The 27,241-nt window shown below is 41.2% G+C and overlaps 1 protein-coding gene across 7 annotated transcripts in view; it reads left to right on the plus strand.

The window, feature by feature from the left end:
* LOC111659004 (neurexin-1a) overlaps positions 1-27,025 on the plus strand; it is a 249,343-nt gene extending 222,318 nt beyond the window's left edge. For 6 of the 7 annotated variants that reach the window (XM_023411798.2, XM_087175440.1, XM_087175439.1 and 3 more), the window contains 2 exons: positions 12,997-13,084; positions 25,113-27,025. In XM_023411798.2, the coding sequence (XP_023267566.1) occupies positions 12,997-13,084; positions 25,113-25,417 (393 nt within the window). In that variant the 3' untranslated portion in view covers positions 25,418-27,025. The remainder of the gene's footprint in view (positions 1-12,996; positions 13,085-25,112) is intronic. The other variant, XM_087175437.1, reaches the window with a different exon arrangement.
* Positions 27,026-27,241: the final 216 nt, after the last annotated feature.

Consider the following 27,241-nt stretch of genomic DNA (forward strand, 5'->3'; position numbering starts at 1 on the left):
AAACAGCCACGAAAAGCTACTTTTTACTGTATAACATTTTTTCTTTTGGTGATGTAGCATTAGAGCACGATCAGCTAATGTTCTGTTCAGGTCACTACAGTTCATTTGTAGCTTTATTCCAATACAGCTAAATAGTTATCATGAGCCTCCCATAACCTGAATTTGCAAGAGGCAGTGTAGTCTAGGTTCTTTAGTTCTGCATGAAAACCGACACACACCAACTTCACCTACTCTACAGGATCAGCCATTTTGTACTTTTGTAACTCTCGGATGGTCATCAGTTTCGCTGCAATATCAATTTCAGTTTTTACCAAGTTACTAAGCAACAGACTGCTATCAATAGTACAGTAAGGTTGTTTTTTTTTTGATTGACAGGCATACATCCAATTACTCAAAAAGCAAAGCACTTTTCTCTTCAGCTAACACAGAAAATGCAAGTACTGTTTTTTTACAAGAATGCACGGTGTATTTGCCAGAGATGTATTCTGAATAGGAGGCACTTCCTCCTCATTTTAGTGCAAAAAAGCATAGGTTTATTTTGTTATGAGTTGTACCCATCTGTGTTTCTGCTGCAGGCAGCCATGTGATCAAGACTCGTATGCACACCACCCTCACTGCTGGATTTCATGATAGATAGGTGATTAGTTTGTTTGTTTGTTTGGTTTTGTTTTTTTTTTTTAAAGATGGCTTTTATTGCTTTTTGTTTTTGTGCAGAAAGTCAGGGAGACAGAGGAAAGATATCAGGATGATTCTGCTAAATGGTATGCAGTTTAGCCCCCGAGTGTAAACACATGACAGTGAGATTGAATGCAGACTCTGCCCAGCTGGTTTCCAACAGATGTAGCAACGATACACAAGTGAATCCACATCCTGTTAGAGTTAGGGTGTTGTGACAAAAAGGCCAGAAACATTAGGGATCAGTCCATTCCTCATCCTCCTTGACTTTTTAGATAAAACTCAGACTTCTTTGCTTCTCTTTGTTTACATTTCCTACTTTGTGAAATACTATGTCCTTAACCTTATGACCTTAACATTTTGCTTTCAAAGTTCTGCGGATGTTCCAATTTAATTACTTGAATATGAAGATGACTTAATATTTTAAATCCAGGAGGTTTCTCCATTATCTTGGCACATAAACAGTATAGCGCACACGTTTTGTCAAAAATCCAACTAGGAGTCGTCTTGATGCTCCTCCTTAAAAAGACTATTACAAACACGTAGAACCAAGCTGAAACATGGGAGTCTTTAAGTAAAGTAGGAAGTTGTTGAGACTTTCAAAGAGTATAATAAGAGCCAATTTTATAACATTAATATTCCTGCACTGAGTAAAGCTAAATGGGAAATGGTTCTGATTTACAGAAATGATTGTACAGATTTTTTTCTCTAGATTCCTTTTCTTATTTGTATCAATAGGAACATTGCTCATCACATTGCCAACCAAGTGGAACTGCTCTCCTCAACTCATCTTGAGGCAGATCTTATTGTAAGATGAAAACCACACCTTCCTTTTTTTTTTTTTTCCACTCCCCAATTTTTACCTCTGTGCGCTCACCAATTAAAACTAAGAGGTTACTAAGGAAACACACAATGTCCCACATTAACGGGGAGAAGGATTCATCATCAAGGGTTCGGCCTTGTTGGGGGAGTCTTGTTTCATTCAGGTTAAATAAACCCAAACTGTCTGGTGGACTCAAAGACACACTGCAGCGTTTAGTCTGAGTGTCAGTGCCCTGTGAGGTTGTGGTGCCTTCAATTATTCACAGAAAGAAAACATCCTCGGGATAAGATTTCCCCTGCAATGCAGATGTATGGGACTGACCATCATGCTACTGAGACACTGTAAGCTTGCGGAAAAATATCTATCTATCTGTCTATCTATCTATCTATCTATCTATCTATCAACGGCAACAGTCATTTGATGAGAGCAGAAACAGCTTGCATAGAGGGATATGCAGACAGACAACTCTCCTGCGCTGACCTCCCCCCACCTTGCCCCTTCAGTGAGGTGTGTGTGTGTTATTGTAGGTGGTCCTGGTGTGTGCTGCCCCAGGCCCGGTCATGGGTTTGTGCCCACCCAGTGCTGACAGATGGCAAAGGAGGTAGCGTGTAGACCTGCGGTGGCCCTGGGCCCGCGGCGTTCACTCCCAGCGACAGACCATATCCATCATCTCAGCCTCACCAGGGGCCATTATGGAAACTGCCCTTCAACATCGAGCTGTACACATAAGAGTCCGTGTGACTCGCTGATCCAGTCCACCTTGGCAGGGGTGAACACATACGTGCCAGCGTGTCTTCACGTGTGTTGACATGATTTGCATTTTTTTTTTTTTTTTTGTTTGTTTGTTTTGGGTTTTTTTTCAAGGTTGACAGCATGTCTGCAGCTGGTAGATGATTAGCCAGCTGAGGCACCAGGGTGCATTGTCTTCCTTGCGATGTTTTATTGTCTGCTTGCTTGTTTTAAAGGTTTCTAAATTTGCTGCAGCCGAGATGATCACACTTACTTCCATTATTAAGATAGTCGACAAAGAAGCATCTTTGTTTTTGCAGGTTTCACACTACTGGCAGCGGCACAGAGGATACAGATTGTCCTGCTAAGTCTGTTTGGATGACAAGAATGAAACCTACGCAGTGCGAATCATGTCTCTGTTGTTTGCTAAAGTGTTGGTTTGCGCGTGGAGGAGTTACTGACACTGACAGCTTTACAGCATGTTTTATAGACCATATTGTTGTCTCCCAGGACATTTGCTGTTATGATTTGTAGAAACAGAAAAATAGTCCTGGGCCAACTGTTGAACACGAGATACAATTTGTCCTGCAGTGCATTGCTCCCACCTGCGAGATTGTGCGATCGGCTCGTTTATACACTACATTCATGAACACGATCCCCGTGCCGACTGCTCGTGGAGCTGTGCTGAGCTCTCTCTCCGTTTTTAAAAATAATTTCCTCCAAAGCTGGTAGAAAGTGTCAGGCGCATACTGGCTTATGCATCCAAAAGCTCCTTTATTTATGTTACAAGCGCTGGGAGTCAAATTTAACATTTTACCAAAACAAGAAATCATGTGATTGTTTTATCCTCAGTTAAATCCCATAATTTATGCCTTCACTTGTGGAAAACAAATCACTGCAGTGGGTTGCAAAGAGCATTAGTAAAGTTTATAACTAGAGCACCTTGACTAGTGGAGTGTAAATCTATTTTCATCCATCTAATTTTCTTTATCTTGAGACCCAGTGTGGTAATTGAGTCTACAGCCACTGAGAGCCTCAGATTACAATCATACTGTACACATAATAGGACGGCTGGTTCTTCTCAGGAGAGCAGCCATCTTGATCTAATGTTCAGTACCAGACCAAGTACTACAAAGGCGAATTTTAGTGGAGGATAATACAAAGTAATATCATTACCAGATAGATTGAATTAAAGTAAAACAAATTCCAGGAGGTACAGAGACGAAATGAAGGCATGCCAGCAAATGAAGCCTGTTAGACTGTCAAACAAGTGGACACGAGACAGAGGGGAACGGAGAAATGGCCTTGGGAAAGGAATATAACTCAATTGTCAAGTGGTGACAGTCTCCTCTAACTCTCGGCAAGAAAGTTACAAAGTTAAATTTCAAACTATTCCTTTAAATCTGAATAAAGTGAAGGAAAAGTTTTTCTTTGGCAAGTTCAAAGCTGAATGACAAGTCAAAGGAGGAAAATACAACTGAAAACAGTTTGTGTAATTAGTTAAGAGCAGATGTAGTCACAAATAGAAGTCCTGATCGCGGCCACAGGGATAGATTGGTGATGAAAAGTCACTTTTACTTGAGAGACTTCTTAAGTGGTGTCCAATATACGCTTTCCATTATTATTATTTTCCCTACCATGTCTGTTTCCTCTCTGCTGAAGGAGAGCATTGCTCATTAGTTTATAGCGGTCACACTCGGCACCTCTGTGAATGACACATCCAGACCTGGAGGACAGGAATCTGATTATGACGGCGCTCTGTGGGAGCTACAGGCAACCTGGTCTGCCGTTGTAGGGCAAAGCTGCTCTTCCTCTTTCCTCACGTCATGTTTTTGCAAGCGTTACACACGGGAATTAGGCCTGAGTACATTCATCTCGGGCAGTGATGGCATCTATATTAGGATGACAAATTTGTGCCTGTCACCTGATGAGGGACTGGGACTGCATGTCAAGACACAGGTGAAGTCAGGAAGACAGTGATTTGTGGCCGAGCCGCATATCTCTCTTCCTCTCCTGCGCTCTCTTCTCTCAAAAACACACACACGGCCGCACGGTTGGATTTTTCATCTATTTTTAGATTTTGAGGGAAAGGAACATGGAAATGAAGAATTACGCGGTCACTTTGGATTGAACCCCTGAACCATTTCCCCAAAATGACGCGTTTGTATGTTAGCATTTTGATAGAGAGCGCCATGATTACAAGCCATTCTCTGGTAATTGTTATTCCTCCCTCACTCCCCAGCCTTTCCTCAGTATATGATATTCCTCCTGGGCAGTTCTCTGCTCTCAGGCCAGATTACTACCAAGGCGAGCCACAGACGCGCACAGAGCTCCAGATTCGATTTCAGATAACGAAAATATCAGGGCATCCAGAGGGGAAAATGCTTCAATGCCGACAGATTTCATTTATCTGAGAAGTGTGAAAGCAAGGATAAGGGGGAGGGACAAAGTCAACCATGTAATATACTTCTATGGAGCAGTGTTTATGCATAGGCAAGAGAGAGCAGAAATGAGAGAACAAGAGGGGGGAGCGTAGGAGGTAGATGGAGGCAGATAGTGTCTTATGAATTTCATATTAAGATTTTATCATTTAGAGCATGTACCTAACAGAAGGCATCCAGCCTTCTCCTGTGTAATCTGCTAGAAGCTGTATGCTACATGGCAGCCGCTCAGTGTGCACTCTCTCTGCACTGTGAGGTGACTGCAGGCACTCGTCCATATTGTGTGCACATTATTTATACGTCCGCAGTAATAAATAATAAGCACCATGCTTAATTAGAAATCAAAATACCAACAGATTATCATACGGCGTACAGAATGTCTTGAGTCTTGGGGTTGTGTGAGTGAGCAAATTGGGCACCAGTCACACATGGTTTCCTCTGAGTCAGTGATGGACATGGCGACAGCGTGACGCAGGGAAATGGACTTTGTGTTTCCTCCCACACAGCCAGACAACTTTCCTGGTTACCTTGGCGGCCGAGCCAAAGCATGCACGCCGCGCTAAGTGTTGAATTTGCATTAAGGCCATGCAGATCACTCTCCCTGGAAAATGAGTTGAACGAGGTCCTGAGGGGGGGACTTGAGGAACATCCACAAAGCAGCACAACGGTGCCTTGAAGCAGCCACATTAAAAGGAGTCCTCACACAGCAGCGTTCTCGGGTCCCAGAGCAGGAGCGCTTTAAGAAGGGGATTGGCATGTGTACATTTTGAAGCAGCTCTGTAATTACCTCATATCCACATCTTCTCATGCAGCACACCTTTACACTCCTCCATTAGCCCCCACCTGTCCCGTTGTATCACTCTCTTAAATGCAGCCTCTCGTTTTACACAGCAAAAGCTTTTCTGGGTCTGTGCGCCAAGCTAGCAGCTGACCTGTCACTGCTCACTCATCCCAAGGCTTATTGTTTTTCTTTTAGACTCGAAATCTGCTGTTTTTTTCTCTGTTCGTCTCCTTTACTTTAGTTCCACAAAGAGAAATTTATGAACACATTCCTACAGCCTTTACACACCTCAGTAATAACAAAATCCAATGCTCTTTTGCAGACATACACATTAACAAACAACTGATTCTGTGCAGATTGAATGCACCAGACTGTTGAGGTGTAACAGAGATAATCAAACACAAGGTATTTTCTGTATACTCCGTTCCTACTGAATGCATTTTAGTCCTAATTTTGAATGGAATCTATAGTTCAGGCTCTAACGCAAATGTCATTACCAGTCGGCTCGGCATGTGTGTGTTTCCACGATGCGCGCTGTGGGTGTACCAGGTGTGTGAGGCTGCCTCCCAGCACCTCGTTAGACTGTCTGGGGTGCAGTGACTTAAGCCTCAAGGAAGATGTATGGCAAGACAGGAACATGTGGGTACCAGGGGAGGAGATGGAGAGCCTCAGACCATTCTTTTTTTTAATGACACTCTGATACTCAGCCTGAGGTCCAGTTGCAGCAACAGCTGCTTCGTTTTAAATAAAGCAAAGCCTCTCTCCCAAAAGAGACAGTGTCTCATAACTCAGCAAGTGAAAACAGCTGTCCACCACTGCCGGTTTTTACGTTATGGCATACACAAGCCGTCACAACAGGCAAAAGTAGTTGCCAAATATTAAGAGTTAATTATCTTTGAGCTTTTTTTTATGTGAACTCTCCAGTGCTATGAAGACGAGAGAGAGCAGTTTTGTTTATATGAGCATAGTTTCAGTGCTTGAAAGCAATAAGTAGTTCTTGAAAGCTGTTTATCTCAATTGTGACTGTTATTTTTCCAAATGATATACAATGTAGTGATTTATTGATGTGTTTATCATCTCCTTTTTTTTTTTTTTTTTTTTAATGAAGGCCCAGCATGTGAACATCCAAATAGCTCAAAGTGTGTGATGTTTCTGATCTGCTGTTAAAAACACATATCTTTTTGAATAGCAAAACGTTGCTTTTATGAGAGGACTATATTTTGTATGTAAGCACATAGTGCAGGAGCCATCTGTGCTCAGTGAAACTCTCATTTTGCCGTTGACAACATTTCAGTAACATCTCAGCAACTCTTTTTCCCTGGGAAAAATAATGAAGCACCTGGTCTTGTTTATTGCTCTTTTGCATATATTTTTGGTTTGTTTATTGACTGATGTTTTTTGGCAGTACCTGCTTTGAAGCTTTGTTGATCCATTTGCTGAGAAATGCTGAATCTGAACTAAATCCTCTTCAGCGAGGATACAGTAGAGAACATGTTCGCTTTTACCGAGCCAGTTGTTCCCTATTGTTCACCGCTCCATGCCACAGTCTCAGTGGCAATCTGTTGTGTCACCATGAAGCCTCGCGTCAGAACGTTTTTCTTTAATTGTTAAAAAGCCCTGAGAATCAAGATGTTTTGAACATGATAAGTTTTGAGCATAATACACATGTTGTATATCTAAACCCATTTGTTGCACAGCTGAGCGGTGATAGCGATAATTCCATTCCATTGTCTTCTAGCCTTGCTGAAGTCTGTATCTGCGTGAGTCCATGATGTTGACAGCTTGGCAGACCAGCAGTAGGAAGAGTGTGGGCGAAGGCCAGGCAATACACTGAGCTGAACTCACAGTCTTAGAGGCCCACACGCCTTCATTATTCAGTTGGAATCTATTGAGCATCTGGGACTAAATTATTCATCAACATCGACCTAGTTCCAGGGTGCTAAGTTAGATACTTGGATGTCATCGGGCGTTCTGATAAGAGCTGCTGCTGCAGTGTGATAGCTGCCATGGGTAAATAGAGAGTGTGTGCTCGGATCATAAAGAGTACTATCCACCATTTCGTTGTTATGGACTGTAGTTTTGTATCTTGGGGCTTCTAGGTGTGTGGAGCTCAGTGTAAGAATAGGGAGGCATTCTTCATCCTGTGTCTAACCATGAGCCATTTCTATCTGCTGTCCCACCTCCTCCCTCCCTCCCTCCCTTCTTCGCTGGCACACTAATGATGTGTTGCTGCAAGAGTGAAGCTTAGGACAACAAACTCCTCCCAATTAGTCTGTGCAGGCTACAACTCCGGTCAGATCTGGACACTAGCAGGCCACTATCAGTGAAAATCAGCGCCAGCATGAGAAATAATGGCACACGGTCTGAGCAGGAACATACACAGAATACTGATGCCTCTGCTTTTAGGGGCATTTGGAGCTTTGGCTTCAAGTGCTGTTGCCAATTACAGACAAGATATAAATAACATTTTCATCTATAGCATTGGCTTAAAGTGGAGTCTTGAGTATACCCTTGATATGATTTATCCAGGATTATTATGAGAAAATGGGGGGGGAAAAAGTAACATGAAGGTTGTGCCAAGAACAATATGAACAACCTTGTAGCTGTCAGAGATTTTTCTCACTTTGCACTGATATTATTCCCCGTGTCCTGTGTTTGTTCTGACTTCTGAGTTACAAAGGCTAATTATATTTAGAAAGGCTAAAGTATATTCTCTGTTCATTTAGCCCTCCTGGTTAAATAAAACAAAAATATAGAAAAGAATGCATTCTTTTTTTTTTATGTTTACAAAATGTTCAAGCTATGATTATAACTGGTGGAGCAATACCCTTGGCACTTTCAAATATTTTAATTAGTAGCTAATTAGTAGTTAATTGCCTGATATTTCAGCAAACACAATCCATCTGTAAGTGAAATACATATTCCACATTATGCTGCTGAACATCCTGAGATCCCTTTTTCATACAAAGTGATTAAGATACTAAAACCTCTGTTGGTAGAAAATGTGGTATTAGAATAAAAGATAATCATGCTATTAGAATAAAAGCTAATTATTAAAAACACACATAGAAAATAAATGTGCAGTTTTATGTTTTGTTTTTTTTTTTACATTTGATGAATATTCTCGGGTGGAGAGACTTTCACGCACTCCGCCTCTGGTATCAGTGATTTCTTCCTTGCATGGCCTTGTCTGAAAATAGTGACAGCCCGTGGGGGACAGTTATTCAGTCGGACGCTTAGATCTAACGGGCTCTGTACAGTGTAAGCATATGGGTCATGGGCATGAAGGATCAGACATAGTGAGGCAAAATTTGCGTGCAGTTTAGCAGATGAAGAGGAAGGCTTTTTATGACTGATGATTGTGTGCAGTTGAACCATATTCTCTTTGATTTTTCAATCAAGCCACAATTTACTGGCTGATAACAGCACTGCTCAAAAAGTATTGGGCTTTACACCATTTACACCAGATCTTAATTGAGACATTGAGTAAAAAAAAAAAATCAATTTTCTTATTGTCACTGATCAGCAATATAGCGGGAGAAAGAGCTTTGCGAAACAAGAGCTTATATTGGACAAAAACATGGCGTACTAAGGTGAAAAAAAAAAAAAAAACAAGCAGAGAGGCAAAAGAAAACAGCAAGCATCCTCAGTGGAATACATTACCAGGACAGTAGAGGCATGCTTCAGATAAACCCTTCAGATGCCTTCAGTGTCCTCCTGACTTTCAGCTCGTCTCCAAAGAGACATGTTGTGTGCCAGAGAGCATTCATCAAATTAGACCAGAGAGAAAACAATGTGAAAACCCCACGGCTCTCCATAGAGACATGCCGACAGGTTATCACAGAGAAGGTGTCTCTTGCTCTCGAGCACCGGGGGCCAGCAGCACACAGCATCCTCCCTGAAGAGCAGCCCCCCCCTCCCCCTTCCTGCCTCTCTCCCTGACTCTCTCCCTGCACAGCCAAGGAATAAGAGGGGAGCACATGCGTTCAGAGAGGGGAGAAGTGTACAAATGTAGTGTACCACTTTAATGCCACCTGCTCCAAACAGCAGTTATTAGAGAGTGGCATTGGACACAGAGTAGTTGAGCATTAACGGGGAGCAGATAAGTGTTTATAGGGTAGTAGATAACCTGGTGTCCAGCAGAATGAGACTGCTGACTAAGTGTTAGCGAGCACATGCGGACCACGGCTTGGCCTGGACATCTCATTAAGGAGGACCATTATCAATCCTCAGAGATCGAAACCAGCATGACAGTGCTAAAGAAAGCACCAGGGCGCCTTTAGGCTGAGTCAGGTTGGAATTTCCTAGTCCACGTCCGCTTTGATGGTTCAATCGGTGCATGAGCCAAGGTCAGTCAATAGCTTTAATTCACTAAAAGATATATTGAGATTCATTTTTCTTGGTGTCTTTATATATTCTGTGGATCTCCCTTGACACCTTAAGTATGTGACACGACTGTACACCGTGAACGTTTTCATATCTTTGTATGAACACTAAAAGCAGGTTTCTTTCTACAGCGTCTTTTTTTTTTTTCTTCTTTCTTCTACTCTTTGTGTGTTTCATACTCGCAAACTGTCTCCCCAGGTTTTCTCAGTGCATCTCACAGGAGTGTGCTCTCTAGCTGCTCTGAGCAGAGGCAGATAAATGAGCTGTGCTGTAGGTTCACCATGGCTTCAGCACTTTACCGCTAGATTAATGATGCTTTGCAAGCCCCGAGCTTTTGCTTTTAGCATTTTAGAAGTACCTTCATAAAATGAACTACAGGTACATCTTGTTTATACGCTTATCTATTGGAGCATCTTTCCTGTGGGCATGATGCTTCTCGCGTGAGTAACCCTAACTCTTCTGAGGTAATGAACCCTCCTTAAAACGTACTGTATTCCTGGAAATTTTCATAAATGAGAAAACGTACTTTTTATTTCCGACTCAAAATTACTGCAGTTTCAAAATCCTCACATGCATATCCTCGTTTTTGTTTTTTTGTTTTTTTTTATTTAGGATGTCTCCCTTAGTAAAAGATCACTGTTTTCTGGCGTCCGACCCAAGCTACCTGTCAGTTTTCATCACAGTGGCTAAATTGCATGGTAAGCCCGTCACATAGCCCACATTGAATCGTCACGGGTGAAAAAGAAGCCAAGCGTTGGAGGAGGACACCATGAATTGGTAATGTTATTGGATTTCAACCAGGTCATGACCACATCAAAATGTTGACCTACAAACTAATCCTGGAAGGCAGACTGATGCCCAGTAACATGTGAATTCATTTTGGTGTTGATTCAGAGGCTTACACCCGCCACACACACACAGGATTCATTTAGAAGTGTAGCATAGGGTTGATATTTTGATAAGATGAAAGAAGGATTGGACTCTGAGGTGACTTTCGGGCACAATTGAGCTGCATTTACACAGATCCACACACAGCCTTTGCCCTTGGAGGGTGAAATGAGTGTGACATTATTTTATGGCATTGTTATGAACATATATATCATGCTAGCCGGTCTCAATCAAGGTGCAATCCTCGATCATTCACTCCTTACAGTTATTGGTATTGCTCTATAATTTATTCTTTTTAAAGGTCAGACCTGATGGTGGAATTTCATAAACTCAAACTACATGTTCATATTTTCTCCTATCTTTACAGCCAAATAAAAAAAATAGACAACTTGTACATTTATCTCATAAGCAGCTGCACTCGGCGTCTATACCTTTTTAATTAGAAAATCAAAGATTCTCTTGTAACTAGACAATCTAATTTCCATATCCATTATTGGATTGGAGTTGTAGCTTTCTGGCCTGAATGAAGGGACAGAAACATCTAAATGTGAACGGGCATATACCTCCGCTCGGGTTATTCTACGGGGAGTTAACCTACATCTACTACACCCACATCACATTGCTTCCTCTTCTCCTCTTGCAAATAAATTTGAAGGACAGAGTTGAAGGGAGAGAGAGCGATGTGAAAGATAGAGAGAGGGAGAGAATGAGAGCGGTAAGGTGTGAGGGAGAGAGAGGGAGTATTGATTCCTTGATTCCCGTACCAGGAGCAGTGAGCGCAGTGTCAAGATCTCCCGCCAGGAAAAACAAATCACAAGGCTGAAGTGATGGATGTGGCACTCCAGGATCCGGCGGTTTTGCCATCTGGATGGCCGACACTGTATATCAGCCTCATGCACAGCAAATTAAATTTACATTTGGACGGCTTCCCCGGGCCTCACCCGGCACAGATGCACCAAAAACAGCCCTCCACCACAACTCCCTTAATGGGTTTGATCTATCATTTTCAGGTCTATTATGTAAAGATGATGTTGGTCCGTGTTCAGAATGTCAAAATGATTTTACAGTCACAATAAAATCGCATTAGGTGCAGCCAAATGGATGTTAAGCAAAATGACATCACCTTTAATTTCCTTAAGATGAGTCAATACTAATCCAACTTGCAGAAATGTTTTGATGCACAGTCAAAGTCAGTAATAGAACAAATTCAATAAAAGCCGAAGTCCATCTTCATTTTTGGTACCTAATGCATTTCTTACCCCTTTCTCTTTTTTCATTATGTGGCTGTCATTCGTCAGAGTATGAGACGTTTAAGTACAATAAGTTTTGTCAAGCATGTATTTGGGGATTTAGAAATATTAGCACAAAACAGATAAGTAGAGGTGCAAGGCTAAATGTATAGCAGCAGGTTATTGTGCTTAGCAGAGCTCCATAACTGAAAATCTAACCCGGCCCTGAAGAGGCTGCCATGCTTAAATGAAATGACCTTTAACGCAGAGCTGATCAAATGGCCTGAAGCAAGACTATAAAAGAACATTGCAGTATAATGTTTTACAGTGTGCTTTTTTTTCTGGTCTTATGTTTGCCCTTTCCCATTTTCCAAGGGGGTAAAATGTATCGTGGTTGGCAGGTGAGGAAGTGCATTGAAAAAAAGTCTGAAATTAATTTGGTATTGGAGTAGATGTGGCAGCAAAATAATGAAGGACCTCTATATGTGCCACGATATTGTTTTGTTTTCTTGTACGCTTGTTTTGTGAAAGAGATACTGAATCACATTGAAAGAAATAACATAAAATATTGATTTAAACCTCTGCTGCTCTGCCCTTTGTTTTCCAGTCTCTCTTTTTTTTTTTTTTTTTTTAAGCGTTCATGGCGGGTTGTCCTCCAAATGTCAGAGGTGTTTTGTGATGGCTCTTAACAATCCCTTGAAGGGCTATGCAAAGCCACACACTGCAGCACAAATTGAGCATGCGAGTTGACAATTGTGCTGTGAACTTTAGCCTCCACTGTTCCTCAATAATCAGATCTCATTTCTGTAAGTATAGTGTTGCCTGGAAAGCAGTGTAGCAGCTGCCACGGCGCCAGGCAGCGTGTGACCGTGTTGACAGATAAATCCAGCAGCCAAACAGTGTAGCTGTCTGGATTCACATCTCATCTGCCCCGCTCTCCTTAACCTAACCCTCTGGAAACACCGCTCTTCTATATCTTACCCCACTGATGCAGCTGAGTATTTCATGCCCTCACCACTCCGCTCTGTGACTCTCTCTTTTCAGACAACCGACGACTTGCTGGTGGCATCAGCTGAGTGTCCGAGCGATGATGAGGACATTGATCCCTGTGAGCCGAGCTCAGGTGGGTTAGGTTAGTCATCTCTTTTTATTCTACTTCTCTCTGGGTGTCTCAGTGTGTCTCTGTGTGTCATAGTCCACCCCCACCAAGACACTCTAGGCTAACACACACAGTGTTTAAATGAGCAGATTGGAGTTTTAGTTAAAGCTTGAACACTTCTCAGAGGCAGAGTTGCTCTTCTTTTGGCTACCGCACACTGCAAGATACAGCAAGCTGGAGGCTGTCCATTAGGTCTGTCTGGGCAGCTTCCATTCTGCCTGGATAAGGTTTTACTGATTCTTATATTTCAGTGTCCAGGAAAGTCAAATATAAGTGCAGTAAAAATTTTACAATCATTTATGGCTTCACGGTCTTTTAATATAAGCAGTTTAGCCAATGAGCTTACATGGAAATTAGTTTGGGAAATATGCTTATTCACGTTATTTGCTACAAGTTCAGTAAGATTAATACCACTGTCACATCAGTCTGTGACAAATGAAACAGCTAGCCTGTGTCGATACAAAGCTAACAAAAAACCCCTACCAATGGTACTTCTAAAAGTCACTAATTAACATGTTAATTACTTTATTTAGTTCACACTAAAGCTGAATATAATAGCAACAGTTGGGGCGTTTATTTCTGAGCTAGATGGAGTGGCTTCCCTATTAACAAGCAAAGCTAATCTAACTAGCTGCTGGTTCTAGCTTTATATTTACTATTTAAATATGAGAGTGGTATCTATCTATTTTTAACTAGATAGAAAATCCTTAGAACTGTTGTTCTTTGGCTTCCATCCATCGAGATTTAACTCACTCAACACAGCTTTTTTTTTTTTTTTTTTCAGAACACCATCTCTGAGAATTTCATGCATAACTAAAACTTCAAACTGCAGTATTACTACTGGCGTTTTGTATGTGTGTGCAGTTGTTATTAATGTGTTTTAATTGTGCACCTCTTCATCTTCATCGGCTCATGGCATTTGTTAAAGTGCAAACAAGTGTGCTCTCAGAAAGAGAGAGAACAACGCACAGTTGTAATAATCAGACCCACATGACTCCAACACATGATATCAAGGAGGGTAAACCCAGAGAGGAGTGTGTGAAGGCTGATGTTTACACACGTGTGTGTGTAAAGGGTCCCCACTGGTGTTAATTAAGTTCTACAGTGAGCAGTGGGAGTTCCACGATAGCTGCACCTAACAGGAGTTTTTATGATCGCGGCACATATCAGTTGTTTCTCTTCATAAAACAGACTATTCTTGGTCTACAAGTTTTAACTGTGTGTTCAAACCTTCCTGATAAATTCAAAAAAATTCATAAAAAGAAGCACCACCACCCCATCCCACACGAGTGTTTGAAAATGCTGCTGTTTTTATCATCTTTGACAAATTAAGATTGTAAATCTGTTTGTTCCCTGCGATGCCGCCAAACTTGTAATCTCTTACCTTGTCGCACAGGGAAGGCAATTATATCTAACCCTAGTGCCCGTCCATTGATAAAATGATTTTCAAATGGATTCTGACTTGATGAGAAGCATAGAGAACAATTAAGTCCAGACCCAAGGCCCCCCACTCCATCTAGATTTGCTATCGATCAGTATGTGGTCATAAAACCTCCACTAAATTAATGTCTGCCCCACAGCATAGACGATCAACTTTCTAGTCTGTCTCTCTTCCTGTTCCTCTGGCCGTCCACCGGCCAAGATTAGCTTCTGCCACACTCGCTCTCCTCCTATAACTCTCATACTGCACATTAGAGTGATATTCCCATTGGGCAGCATCACAATAGGTACTTCCAATGTACATCTGCTAACTCTGTCAAATACCATACACGGGAGATTGGTGCGCGCCCTGATTCACGCCAACAGCTTGCATTATGATATTTTTTGACAAGGGCATCTGCCAAAACATCAGTCGCGAACTGTGTGATGCTCAGGGATGCACAGTCCCAGAGCAGAGTATCCCTCTCCTTCTGTGATCACTGAAGGGGATTTGACACCAGAGCTGCTGGCTCCCAGGGTGGCAGCTGTCTAACACCGCATCCTGATTAATATCTACATTCAGAACGATTCACACGCTCTGCCAAGCACTCGCCACATCTCAGACATTGTTGCTGTGCGTTAAGAACCGGATCCGCTGTTTCCCATTAAGGCCTTCTTTCTCATATTACTGTCCAGCCAACTCCCTTTTAATGACACCGATGATATATCATTTTTCATGCAACACCTTGACAGTCTGCTCAGTCTGCCAACTCCAAAGCAGAGGGCCAGATGTGTAAACCTTTGATACCTCTCTCTCTTGCGCTCAGGCTTCACGGTACGTGTATACAGTCGCATAATGTTGGTGTATAAGAGATCCCAAGAGGTGAGCTTTGAAACACACTATTATTGGAGCTATCTATGGCCCAAGGTCAGCTCTACATCATCCCCTATATCACTGGAGTCTCGTCCCACAGCAGTTCCTATCAGCCGTTGAGTGACATCAATCGGGTAAACTTACTTATTGCCATGCTTTATTTCTCTTACCTCCGGAAACCATGGAAAGCCAGAGGTACCAGCAGAGCTTATCACCCGGCAGGACTCAGATTAGATCATACTGCAGCAAATTGAATCCTCCCCCCTGGTTCAGGAAACCACAAAGGAATACACAGGCCCATGATGCTGCAACACATCTGATCTGTAATAGGAGGCAGGTTCAGGGCGTGTGCATATACTCAGCAGCTGAATATCACTGTGTGGACGATTACAGGGGCATTAACGTACCTATGTTTTCTATGGCCATTGTGGAAATTGTTCAGCAAAGCAAGATAAAATGTAACTAAAGATAAATCTGCATAATAACCTATGGTGACTTTAGGGGTATTTCTGAAATACTGTATAAATCCTGGCATTTAGCTTTAAAGAGCCTTGCATTTTCCACAAGAAAAAGAAAAGAAAGGGGATTTTTCATTTAAAGGCCAGTATGAAGTGTTGGGCCAATCATCTGGAGAAAATACGAATGTGGTACTCGGTTGTGTATCCCGTTGAACAGTCTATTGAGATGTCGGCTGGTGCTGATTTTCAAGTACCAACCTCAGGTTTCCTGGTGAAAGTTAATGGAACAGGTTGTTGCGGAGCTGTATGGGGTAAGATGGAGCGGATGTCTCTTACCTACCTGCTACATTTCATGGGCGTCATGTGGGCTGTTGATGGAGGGCAGCTGCTGCACAGTGATCCATATCCAAGGTTACATCCTGCAACTGCCTTTGTTCCTCATCATTCGGTTTTCATCCTCTGAGCGTTCCTGCTTATGCTGTTAGACTTCCTTATTTGTTCAAATTAGTCTAATCCTCATCACCAAATCTGATTGAGTCTTTAATCCTTGACTCATAAGGAATAAAAAAGAAAGAGTGTTGGGTAAATGCTCTAAATATAAAACATTTTATTTAAATGGAAATGGGCAGTGAAGTAACCAGAATATGATAGCAAAGGTTCAAAATTTTTGTTCTAACTGATGTCACAGTAATACATTTTTCTTTTCTTTTCTTTTCTTTTCTTTTCTTTTCTTTTCTTTTCTTTTCTTTTCTTTTCTTTTTTTTTTTTCAAGAAATACTTATTGTACCACACCAGAATGATACTCCCAAAAGTGTTATTGTAGAACAAAGCCCGTCGTGCATCATGCTGAAAAGATTAAGGAGAGCATAAGGGAGTGTTTCTCCAGAATGCACAATGATTCTCCTCTGAACTTAAAATTCTCTGATCTTAGCCTCTCGTGTTTTTCTTCTGTAGCGTAGCGTTCACAGAAGCAGAGCGATATATCCTAACATAACATCGGATGCATCAGCCGGATGTCTTTTCTATGTTTACAACTTTACCTTTTCCACCATCATTAATTATGCAACGTGCAGTCATGCGAAATGTGATTTGTGTGGAGAAAAAAAAAAAACCTCCTTGTCAGTTTTACGTACACACCAGAAGCTTCAGTGAGAGTTCTGCTGTATGCAGCCTTCTACATTTCACAAATAATCTCTTAGTGATTTTATTCTCAGCTCCAGTAGCCCTTCACCGTGGATTGCCCATAGGCGGGTTAAGGTTAATCATCTCTAGTTGCCGCTTTTCTCTATGGTCTCTCATCTTTTCTATCCTGAAGCATTCCGCGGTGACATTAGCAGCTACTAATGTGTTTGACATTTGTTTTAATAGATTTAATTTATGGGTGGGGAAACAATACACAGAGTAAAGCAATAAATCAAACGGCAAATGAATACTCTCTTTAACCCGATGGCTACGGCTGGAATGCACCCAGCCAGGAGGACAAAAAAAATTAAAGTAAATTATTGTTTTAAAAGTAGCTGTGAGATTAATGAAACATTAAGAGCACTGCGCTGGCTTAAGAGGTCACTGCCCACATTTAATAGGTTATTCAATCATACCCAGCTGGAACTCTGCGTGTGTTCGTTCCTTCCTTTGCTGAACACAGTGGCATGCACCTTGCATGCCAACAGACTGCTGCTAGCAGAGATGGCTCAACAAATGAGAAACCCCTCAGAAGACTGGATGCCTATTGAATGTGATCAGAGCTCATGCCCATCAAAACGCACACTGATGATGACCTTCAAGCGTCGTGCAAAACGCGTCGCCGTGGCTTTTGCATAGTTTGCCAATTTATGCCGACAATCTTTTTGGAATTTTGCCTTTTTTGTTTTTCTGCACTCTTTCAGTGAGGATTATGCCGTCCAAGTCTTCTTTCTACATCCTATTTTAAATGAAGTGTGTTCTGAGAGAAAACAGGATTTCACGCTCACTGTCAGTCTTTCTCTCTACTGATCCCACCATATTTATATTTTCAATTATTTTTATTTTTCTACCACACATCTTTTGGGTGTGCTGACATTGATGCTAACACAATGTGTCTGTTTATAAGTCTAAGTAGGGCATGAAAGGCTTTGCTTTTACCCCAAGAAGAGAGAAGAAGCCATACTGAAGGTCAGTTATGATAACAGCATAAGTGAGTTAGGGCTAATATTAGCAATGACCAATCAACAAATGCTTTCTATTAAAATGTGTAATTTTTCTGAACTGACCTCTCCATCTAGCAACAGTATGAAACACCTCTGATATAACATTTAATATTTATCATATAATATTGGCCATTATGTTGTTCAGAGGACAAGAAATAGTCTCCAGTAAAAGAAAAACAGGAGCTTTTACAAAATAAAATAATTGGGTGGTTGTTATATGTGCTAAAATCAAACTTTTAAGAGGTTCAATTTCTCTCCAAGTATGATGAGCATGAAAAAAAGTAGTGACTCAAATTGATACAAAAAAATTGTCAAACAATTTAAATAACACACAGTGCGAGTCTGTAGATAGATCAAATGATCTACTCTCAGCTTTTCTGTGATCTTGTCAACACAATGGAAAGCTCCTGTGCAGCTATATAGACCCTCTCTAAAAATATAGACCCCAAGAACGAGTCCTTAGGAATTTAATCAAGAGATGAACTCGGGACTTGTGGCGTTCAAGCCGAGTAAGCTTGGTCCTCTTCTTTCATCTCACCTCTTTTGAGTGGAACCCCTCTGGGCAAAGGCTTAAACTGCACCATACCTTTTACTGGGCTAAATCAAACACCTTTTAATAATTCTCACTTGGACCTCATTTCATGCTCACTCAGTTCTCTGTTCATCATCCACCATCAGCATGAGCAGAGCCACTTCAGACCCACACATGCGTGCTGTCATCAGGCATACTGCCAGCATGTCACAAGTACAGGATGGCTTGCATCGCTTCTTGAGGACACTCAGATAATTAAAGAGGGAAGAGGGATTTAATAAGTGTTTTGACTCTGCTGCAGTTGATACAGTGACCTGTCTGCAGACTGATCCCCAGCTATATAACGGCTCTGACAGCTTGTGATTATGGCTGGATATGTGCAGTAAGAAGATGGTATAACACTAATCTGGCTGAATAACAGCAATGTGTCACTGAGCATGCCAACTAAGCCTGGATCGCTCTGAAGGCATCCAACAGCCACACCTCCATGCTCTCAAGAGATGCACGATGCACTGCTCGTGTTTGTCAGCTGCGGCAGGTTTTCAGGGACCGATCACACAAAAAACCTCCTTTTATTGACTTCCTACTAAAAATAACTTCTGTCTTTGAATTATTTTCGGTAAACTCGTAGTCACCATAGTGCATCCATTTGCTAAAAAGCATTGTCCATGTGTGCATTGCGCAACTCTCAACCCATTACCACCACCCGTTAATGAAAGGTCAAGCCCGCCCTGTCCATTCAATATATCCTAAGTAGTCCTGGTTGCTCCATTACCTCTCAACAAGCCTCACGCGCACCTGAAGTAACCCCCCAGCTCCACTTTCCATGTTTTCCTTCATCCGTGGCCCTCGTCAACCTGTTCACCCTGTTACAAATTACCAAACAAATGAACCTTCTCGCTGGAGACAAATGAGGAAAAATAGTCTTTGAAGAGGACCATTTATTCAAATCCCGCCTGACAGTGTGGAATCTCTGATCCCATTCCTCTCCTTGAGAGCACATGAACATGGACACAAAAAAAGAAGTCAGGCAAAAAAAAAAAAAAAAAAAGCTTTGCACATGCTTTTAAATGACAAGTTCCATTCCGTTCCAGCACTAATATCTCCGGGAGGCGAGCTCACGCATCCTCTACTGAATCCAGGTAGAATTAAGAGAAAAGATGCTATCAAATAAACCCTGGAGTAACCAGAACGCTGAAGCCAAACCAATCTCAGTGTTCATGTTATTACACTCTTCACTGCCTCTTTGTATGGCAAATGAGATTCGTGGCCAGGCTTTTTCATTTTCTACACTAACATTTATGGATAAGGGTCATATATAAGATCACCAACTGTATACTTCTTTGTTTACGGTTTTCCTTCTGAATCTTTTCCAGAAGAATCTCAGAAATGCTTGGTGAAAGCAAATGATTTGTGACTAAATGACTGAAACATTAACTGTTGTCCTTGTGAATAAAACAGCAAGGACTTTATGATGGTCTGGATGTGATAGTGTAATTTAAGCCTCGCTCTGGGATGAGACGGAGGGGAGAAAGTTATTCTGGCAGCTTTAACACAACTGCAATCCTTCAAAAGTTAACCCCCTTGAGTTTACCTCTATCGCTTCACAAGTGCACCCCCGCTATGCCGCTGTGAAGCTAGGTGCCACTTTAAGGTCATTTTCCCCATGTCTAATTTTACCGTTGGGTACGCTCGAGTAGAGCGTATAAGAGCAGCCATCATTTTAAACACTTGTTTCAGGCGCTATTTCTCTCTCAGTTTATGTGCCTTCATTCTGGGGTGATGGAGTGCTAATGAACAGACAGGCAGATGCATTTTGAGGTCTGAGGTCTTATGAGGCTTTCTCGAAGGCCTCGTGTCTGTCATATTACTTTGCCTGAGTCCAGCCTGTGGGAGAGGGTGCACAGTCAACCTCATGGGCAACAAATGAACCGCATCATCAAGTGTATCAGGTAATCTAAGGGACCACGAAAGATCTCTGCCTGCCATCAGGTGGCTGTTTGATAGACACTGCTGGGACTAAAATGCAAACTAATGAGCTGTAATGAATGCTAATCTTTTTGGACAAAACATGGCTGTGTCAGCACTGCACTAACCGCAGTGTTAATCCTTTAAGTAGTGGTCACGACTCAGTGTTCTTTGTCAAGATATTAAATTGGATTTTGCAGGAAAAGATTGGAAATTTGGCTGAAATCTTTCCGTGTAAATATAAAATTAAATGCATCACACAGCCTTAGACTTATTTTACTTTTTTTTTTACTTTTCTCCAGTAAAATTGTGGTCAGTTGATTGAGGGTCTCCTAAGTCTCTGTGTGAACGGAGCCTATGGGGAGCCAATCAACAGTTCCAGGCAAGAGGAAATAACAAAACCCAGAGCTGGAGGTGTGAGATCGCTGAAGGAGGAACAGCTCACCATGGTACTGTTATCACATGACTCGCCCCTTATATAGCAGACTGAGGCCACCTGCCTCCAGAACTCTGTCACCTCGCTTTAGGAGCTAGCCAAGACCTCGAATACAACCCTCAAGTGCCACATCCAGAGCTCCCTCCTCCATCAACCTGCTATGTTATCTACACTTTCAACTTTTTGACCCCGAACAAAGGATAGATAGCAAATATGAAGGTAACTCACCGTTAATGCCCGCACAGTGGCTTGCTAGGGAAGAGCCGTGTCAACCAGTGGCTTTTGCCTACAAGGCGAGAGCATTCTTCACACCTGTCTGCAAGGATAAGTGGGCTTGTCACAAGCAGAGCTAATCTGTTGCAACGCTCAGTCACACTCAATCCCCCAGTGGTACTCTGCGCTTGTCCTTGAATGTCTGCTGGCATTGGAAGCATACTTGGACCGCTGATCAGTCTAACCACGGTGGAAAACATGTCAGTGAGTGGCTGCAGCATCTCCTCTCCTGGCAGACAGCTTACAGAACTTTTTTCCCTTTGCATGCCCTTTAGTCCGAGATCTACCTGAAGCAGCTGCATGTGCCACGTGTGTGGGTCATTAGCCAATATTACGCCGTTCAGAGCAATGTTTGTCCGAACATTAAGCTGTCACTCAAGAAGAGAGATGAATGCAATCAAAATTTTTTCATCTCTAAAACCATCAACACTGAGTGACACACGAGAGAGAACCCTGGAGAGAGCAATCACAGACATAAGGACTGCGGTATTGTAACTTGGACAGTATTCAGAATATGAAGTGGGTGTGCTGATGTGCACTCACTCCCCTATTCATTGGTGGAAATGATCCCCAACAGTGCAGCATGCTCTCAGTGTTATCGAACATTTAAATGTATGTATTGTGTAAACACTGGAGAGTAACAACACAAGAGCTATATTATAATGAAAAGCTCAAGTAATGCATACTATTTAAATGGGTGCTGTGTAGTTTTAGATTTTCAGTGTATTTTTAGTGTCATGCTGGAAATAGCTTCTACCCCTCTAGACTAGCATTGGTTTCCATTCATCCCCATGTGACATCAACATCAAATGGCAGACTCTGGAACCTGGATTAAACAGCAAACATCAAGTCTGCATTTAACTTTGTCAATGACACATTATCTTTGCACAGTATTCAGCTATTTCCATGCTGTATTCCCAAGCAATGACAAAAATTCAGTATTGTTCAGTATGTATGTAGTGTTCACTGCGATAGAGTTTCAAGAATTTGCTAATGTTACAATATGCCAAATAAATGAGTAAAAGCCAATGGAGGAAATTGGAAATTGCATTCAAAAATTTAAAACAAAATGGTTAGTGTGATTTGTGGTAAACAGGAAAATAGGAAATAGCAAAATCATTGGCATGGTGCTTTAAATTGGAATTGTAATCTGAAGGACAGGCACACCTTCACGCCTTCACTGAAAAATCCCAGAAAAGTTTGTTGCATTTATTTTGTGCTTGTTCGACATTGGGAAATCGCTACAAACGCAGTATCGAGGATAGGCTGTGCAATATCATCTTATTAATTCTGTCTGTCCTTCATGGACCAGGAAGAAATGACCCTCTTATATAATGAGAACAAGAACTGCCCTCTTTACTCATGCTCAGAGAAGTTAGTCTGTCATAAAATAAGCATGTGACAAGATGAGACAAGGTGATTATGATGAACTTCAATAACCGCAAAATTTTGTTTTTCATGTATTTTCCTTTTGATGTTAGATAGGATATAGAGTTATTCTGGACTGTGGATACGAGGTTCTAGCTTAGGAAGAGAGTTACTCATGTGGAAATGTTACTCTGACTGGCCGAGATCAAAGGATGGAATAATGAAGAGACAATGTCGTGGTTCCTGTTTTAGAGCGAAATTCCTTTTTAAAACTGATATCAAAGCTTAAGAATGCAATTATTTTCTAAAACCAAAATGCTCTCGAAAAAAGAAGTGAGAAAAGTGGGACAGCAAAATGGGGCATAAGGGATGGCACATGTGGAATGAATTCCAATAACTATCAAATACCCATTTTATTGGAATATAAAAATGTTGACACCTTGTAGTTGTAAATGTGAAGTCATGACTTGCTCACATGAATATTCATATGAACATCGTAGTTACTAATAATGCACTGTATATGCCCTAAATTTCAGTATATAATGTGTGTTCATTAAACGGGTTCTCTGTGTGCTGGGGAGTATAGCATCCCCAGTTAAATGACACTTCAACTGACGGTTCATAAAAGTTTTAATGTTGTACTAAATACACAGCGCTGTAGCTCCTTGAAGACACTGTAAGAGCTAACGAAAGAAAATAGCAATTAAAATAATATCCATCTTTTTTAATATCCTCACAGATTATAGCACTGTAGCCTTGTAATCTTCCAACAGTATTTACCCACAAACTTTAAGGTCTTATACTACAAACCTTAGCCTGAGAATGAAGGACTGCACTCCAGCCATACTGTAAATTACTACTTTTAAGCTTAAGTCAAAATCTCTGACATGTTTAACTTAAAATGAAATGGTCGTTTTTCAGCCACAAATCAAACCAAAACATAACAAAAGAAGGATGTGCTAATGCAGGAATGCGGGATTCCTGTCGCTACTGTATATTCAGAGCATCACTCCATGTGTGTTTCTCAGCACTCTGTGGCAAAGGAAAAGGAGCAAAGAGGAATATTCCAAAGCTTGCTCAATGTCCAGTCAACACAGAGGAAATATTTCTGCCCTACTTCTCAACACAGCTATTTATGTTTCTGTTGTTACTGTTGGTTCGTCCAGTGTAAATGCAAATCGAAGCGTAACATCCTCACGTCAACATAACTATGATCTGGACCCATGCAGCCGTAAATCCCTCAAATATTTTGTGCCACAATCCAGTGGAACCAGATCGAATGCTTTCATTTCCAAATGTTAGCGTTGAGTGTTTGGATTTCACAAACGCAACAAAGAGAGCTTAAGCAGAAATGATGACTGCTACAAAAACACACAGAGAGATGTGCCAAGAGGACTGAATAATATCAGGGGGCTGATGTGTTTTCAGAATATGCTCCATTGAATGGCACCATTTCAGAACAGAAGTGGGGACAGCCTTTGGCAAAATCTGCTGAGTCAATTGAATTGTTTCTTCCTGAAAGATTTATTTTCAGAGACTATGCGATACAGTCACGCTGCTTGGATATATAGTGAATGTTGGAAATGCGGTCGGTTCATTCATGACTGTGCTGTAAAACATGTAATGAGCAGTGAGCTTGTAACTGTGCCTCTCTGTGGATCATTAACACATTAGTCTTCTTGTCAGCTTTCGTCCTCTGAATTCAGCAAATCTCTCTTTTCTGCTGCATCTCACCTTCTTCACTCTGCAAAATATGAACAATTACAGTTCAGCAAGTATCATTAGAATAATGTTCTGCAGAAATTATGATGCTGATAGGCAGTAGATTAGGCAGGTAAAATGGCATGTACTTAAGGCAAAGTCTAAAAAAAAAAATCTCCAGCTCCTACATTTATTGAAAGTCCTAATAGATACTTAAGTTTCTCTAGGGTGCTGCAAGAATGACTGCTTGGCATTTCAAAATGTATTTCTAAGTAACTCTCAAAAGATGTGAAGTATAATCTTTAAGAGTTTTATAAGAAAATCCACTTGGGTTTTTGTGTCTTATTTAACTGTGAGGGTCATTTTTGACAGTTTTAGCTGGCATTTCATGCGCTTGTTAAATAGTTTGAGATTCAGATTCTACTTTTCTGGTGTTCATTTATATATTCGTATTAAGTTAGACAGAAAGAACCTGACTGGGAGCCTCCCTGCTGTGGAATTTCATTTCATATATAATCATTAATGATAGATCTTGTTGGTTTTTGTCTCCACTCATTGTGTAATTGCACGCTTTTCTATAATGCCCATCAGCATCTATTTTTTTTCTGCTTCAACAGAAAGGCATGCTGTCTGTACTATCGTTCAGCTTGAAACTGTGTTATTGATCCACACATTCAGCTAGAAGAAATGCATTACCATAAATCTAGTTTTATTAATAATGATAAAATGTGGAAGACGGTGAAGCTCAGTATGTTTGTGGCAATCATATCTCTGTCTCCCTCACAGCCAATCCCACCGGTTCTGGACCGAAAGGATATCCAGGCACATCGGAGGTCTTCAGGGAGTCCAGCAGCACAACAGGGATGGTGGTTGGCATCGTAGCAGCAGCGGCGCTGTGTATTCTGATCCTGCTCTACGCCATGTACAAATACCGGAACAGAGACGAAGGTTCGTATCACGTAGACGAGAGCCGCAACTACATCAGCAACTCGGCACAGTCCAACGGCACCGTAGTCAAAGAGAAACCAGTCAACACTGCAAAGACCTCAAGCAAGAACAAGAAGAACAAGGACAAGGAGTACTATGTGTGATTGTCAAACCTCTGGTCTTGCCAGACCAACTTAGACATTTATCGAAAAGACAAATCAGGACATCAACAAGTGTACAGTATAATAACAAAGATGAACATTATTTAGTCATTTTTCCTAAAAAGACAATGCTCTGAAAAGTAAATATGAAAAATGAAAAAATAACTTTCTTGAGACTCAAGCATTGGAGATAAAAAGAAAAGATATACAGTCTAGAAAGAGAGTGATGGAAAAATGGCTCTGGCAACCAGTTGAAAATGAACTGAGTACATATCTAACATGTCAACCAAACAACATTAACCCATCTGTGACTTGTTTCCTCGGCCAGGACTATGTGATCTAACTCCCTTGTTTCTGGTAAACAGAGGAGCACAGACGCACTTTGCAAAGAGGGGTTCAGCATTGCAAACTTAATGTTTTCATTTACATTGCCTGTGTTTGTGTTGTTGAGACTTTTTCTAGAGAAAATGACACAAAGCATTAAATAAATACATACATAAATACGCCAAATATTTACTGTGGAGGAACAGAAAAAAAAAAATCAGGTGATGGCGAATTCAGAGAGAAAAAAAACCCTGATGGATGTCCGCGGGATCAGCCGAAGTACTCACTGAAGAGGCAGTGATGGCGGGCAAAGACTAACATCTGGCTGACTGAGCCACCGCAGTGCAAAGATGTGAATGGATGGCAGTTTCTCTTGAAAGACTATGGTTAAAAAGAAGAATATGTCCATTGTGCCAGTATGAAATCTGGAGGCCTTCGTTTTCACGTCATGTGAACTCAAAGGAGAGAGTTTCCTCACAGGGCTGAGGACGTCTCAACAGTGATCATTCGGGAGCCATGCACGCAAAATTATCTTATTACAGTACATATGTTTATATACAGTACAACCACATCTATATGTGCTTTCTGGACTGTGACAAAGTGGTGTTTTATAGCCTGTTGTATAGATGATGCAAACTATAACTGCTCCTCAAACATTTTGGAATAAAACAACAAAAAAAAAATGGACAAAAAGAAGACATAAGTGTTATTAAGTGTTGCTAGACATAGAAGATTTTATGACAACATCTGCATTTTTTTTTTTTCAGTTGGATAATTATTTGACTCTCCCCCTGTTTTTACATGTGTTCCTATATAGTTTTTTATACAAATGCCAACCAGAGATACATGATCCCGGACCAGTAGTAGCCAAACCGTTCCCAAAAACTGCACAAGGTGTTAAAAGTGGAGAGGCGTGGCATGAAGACTTGTGTGGATCTTTCAAGGATACTGGTAGAATCACTGCCTTCCTCCTGACTTACGTGAGTGAGAATGAAGACCGAGAATATGAGTGATGATGATGATGGATGATGACAGTGATTAAGATAAATTAACTTGCTGTGTGTGTTTCCAAGTGGTATTATAAGATTGTCCAATGTGTGCTTGGGCTGATGCAAACCCCACCCACCCACCCCCCGCCCCCACCCGGGAGAATAGCTCAAATACGTCTCCATTTCAGCTGTTCTGTGTTTGTTCTGTCATTCTGTCCGTCAATTCTGCTTTCCAGAGACCTGTACTTGGAATGAGTGTGAGGAAAATGACCATGAACTATAAATGATGATTATAAATTCTCTTTGTTTGCTCCTCTTTTATTTGATCTTCAGTGTTTTTTATGTTCAATTGTAACTCTTCTTGTACTCCACGTAAAAATTAATTATAAAAACTAGTTTTGAAAAATCAAATGAATAAAATATTACCTAAGTGAACTTAAACCAGTCTACTGACAAAATGTGTCAGAGCAACATGCAGGTTTTATGATTTTCATTTTTCATCATGCAGACACCC

The sequence above is a fragment of the Seriola lalandi genome, unplaced genomic scaffold (assembly GCF_002814215.2).
Source record: "Seriola lalandi dorsalis isolate HSWRI2012SDOR001 ecotype SW California unplaced genomic scaffold, Sedor1 jcf7180002054470, whole genome shotgun sequence".
NCBI lineage: Eukaryota > Metazoa > Chordata > Actinopteri > Carangiformes > Carangidae > Seriola > Seriola lalandi.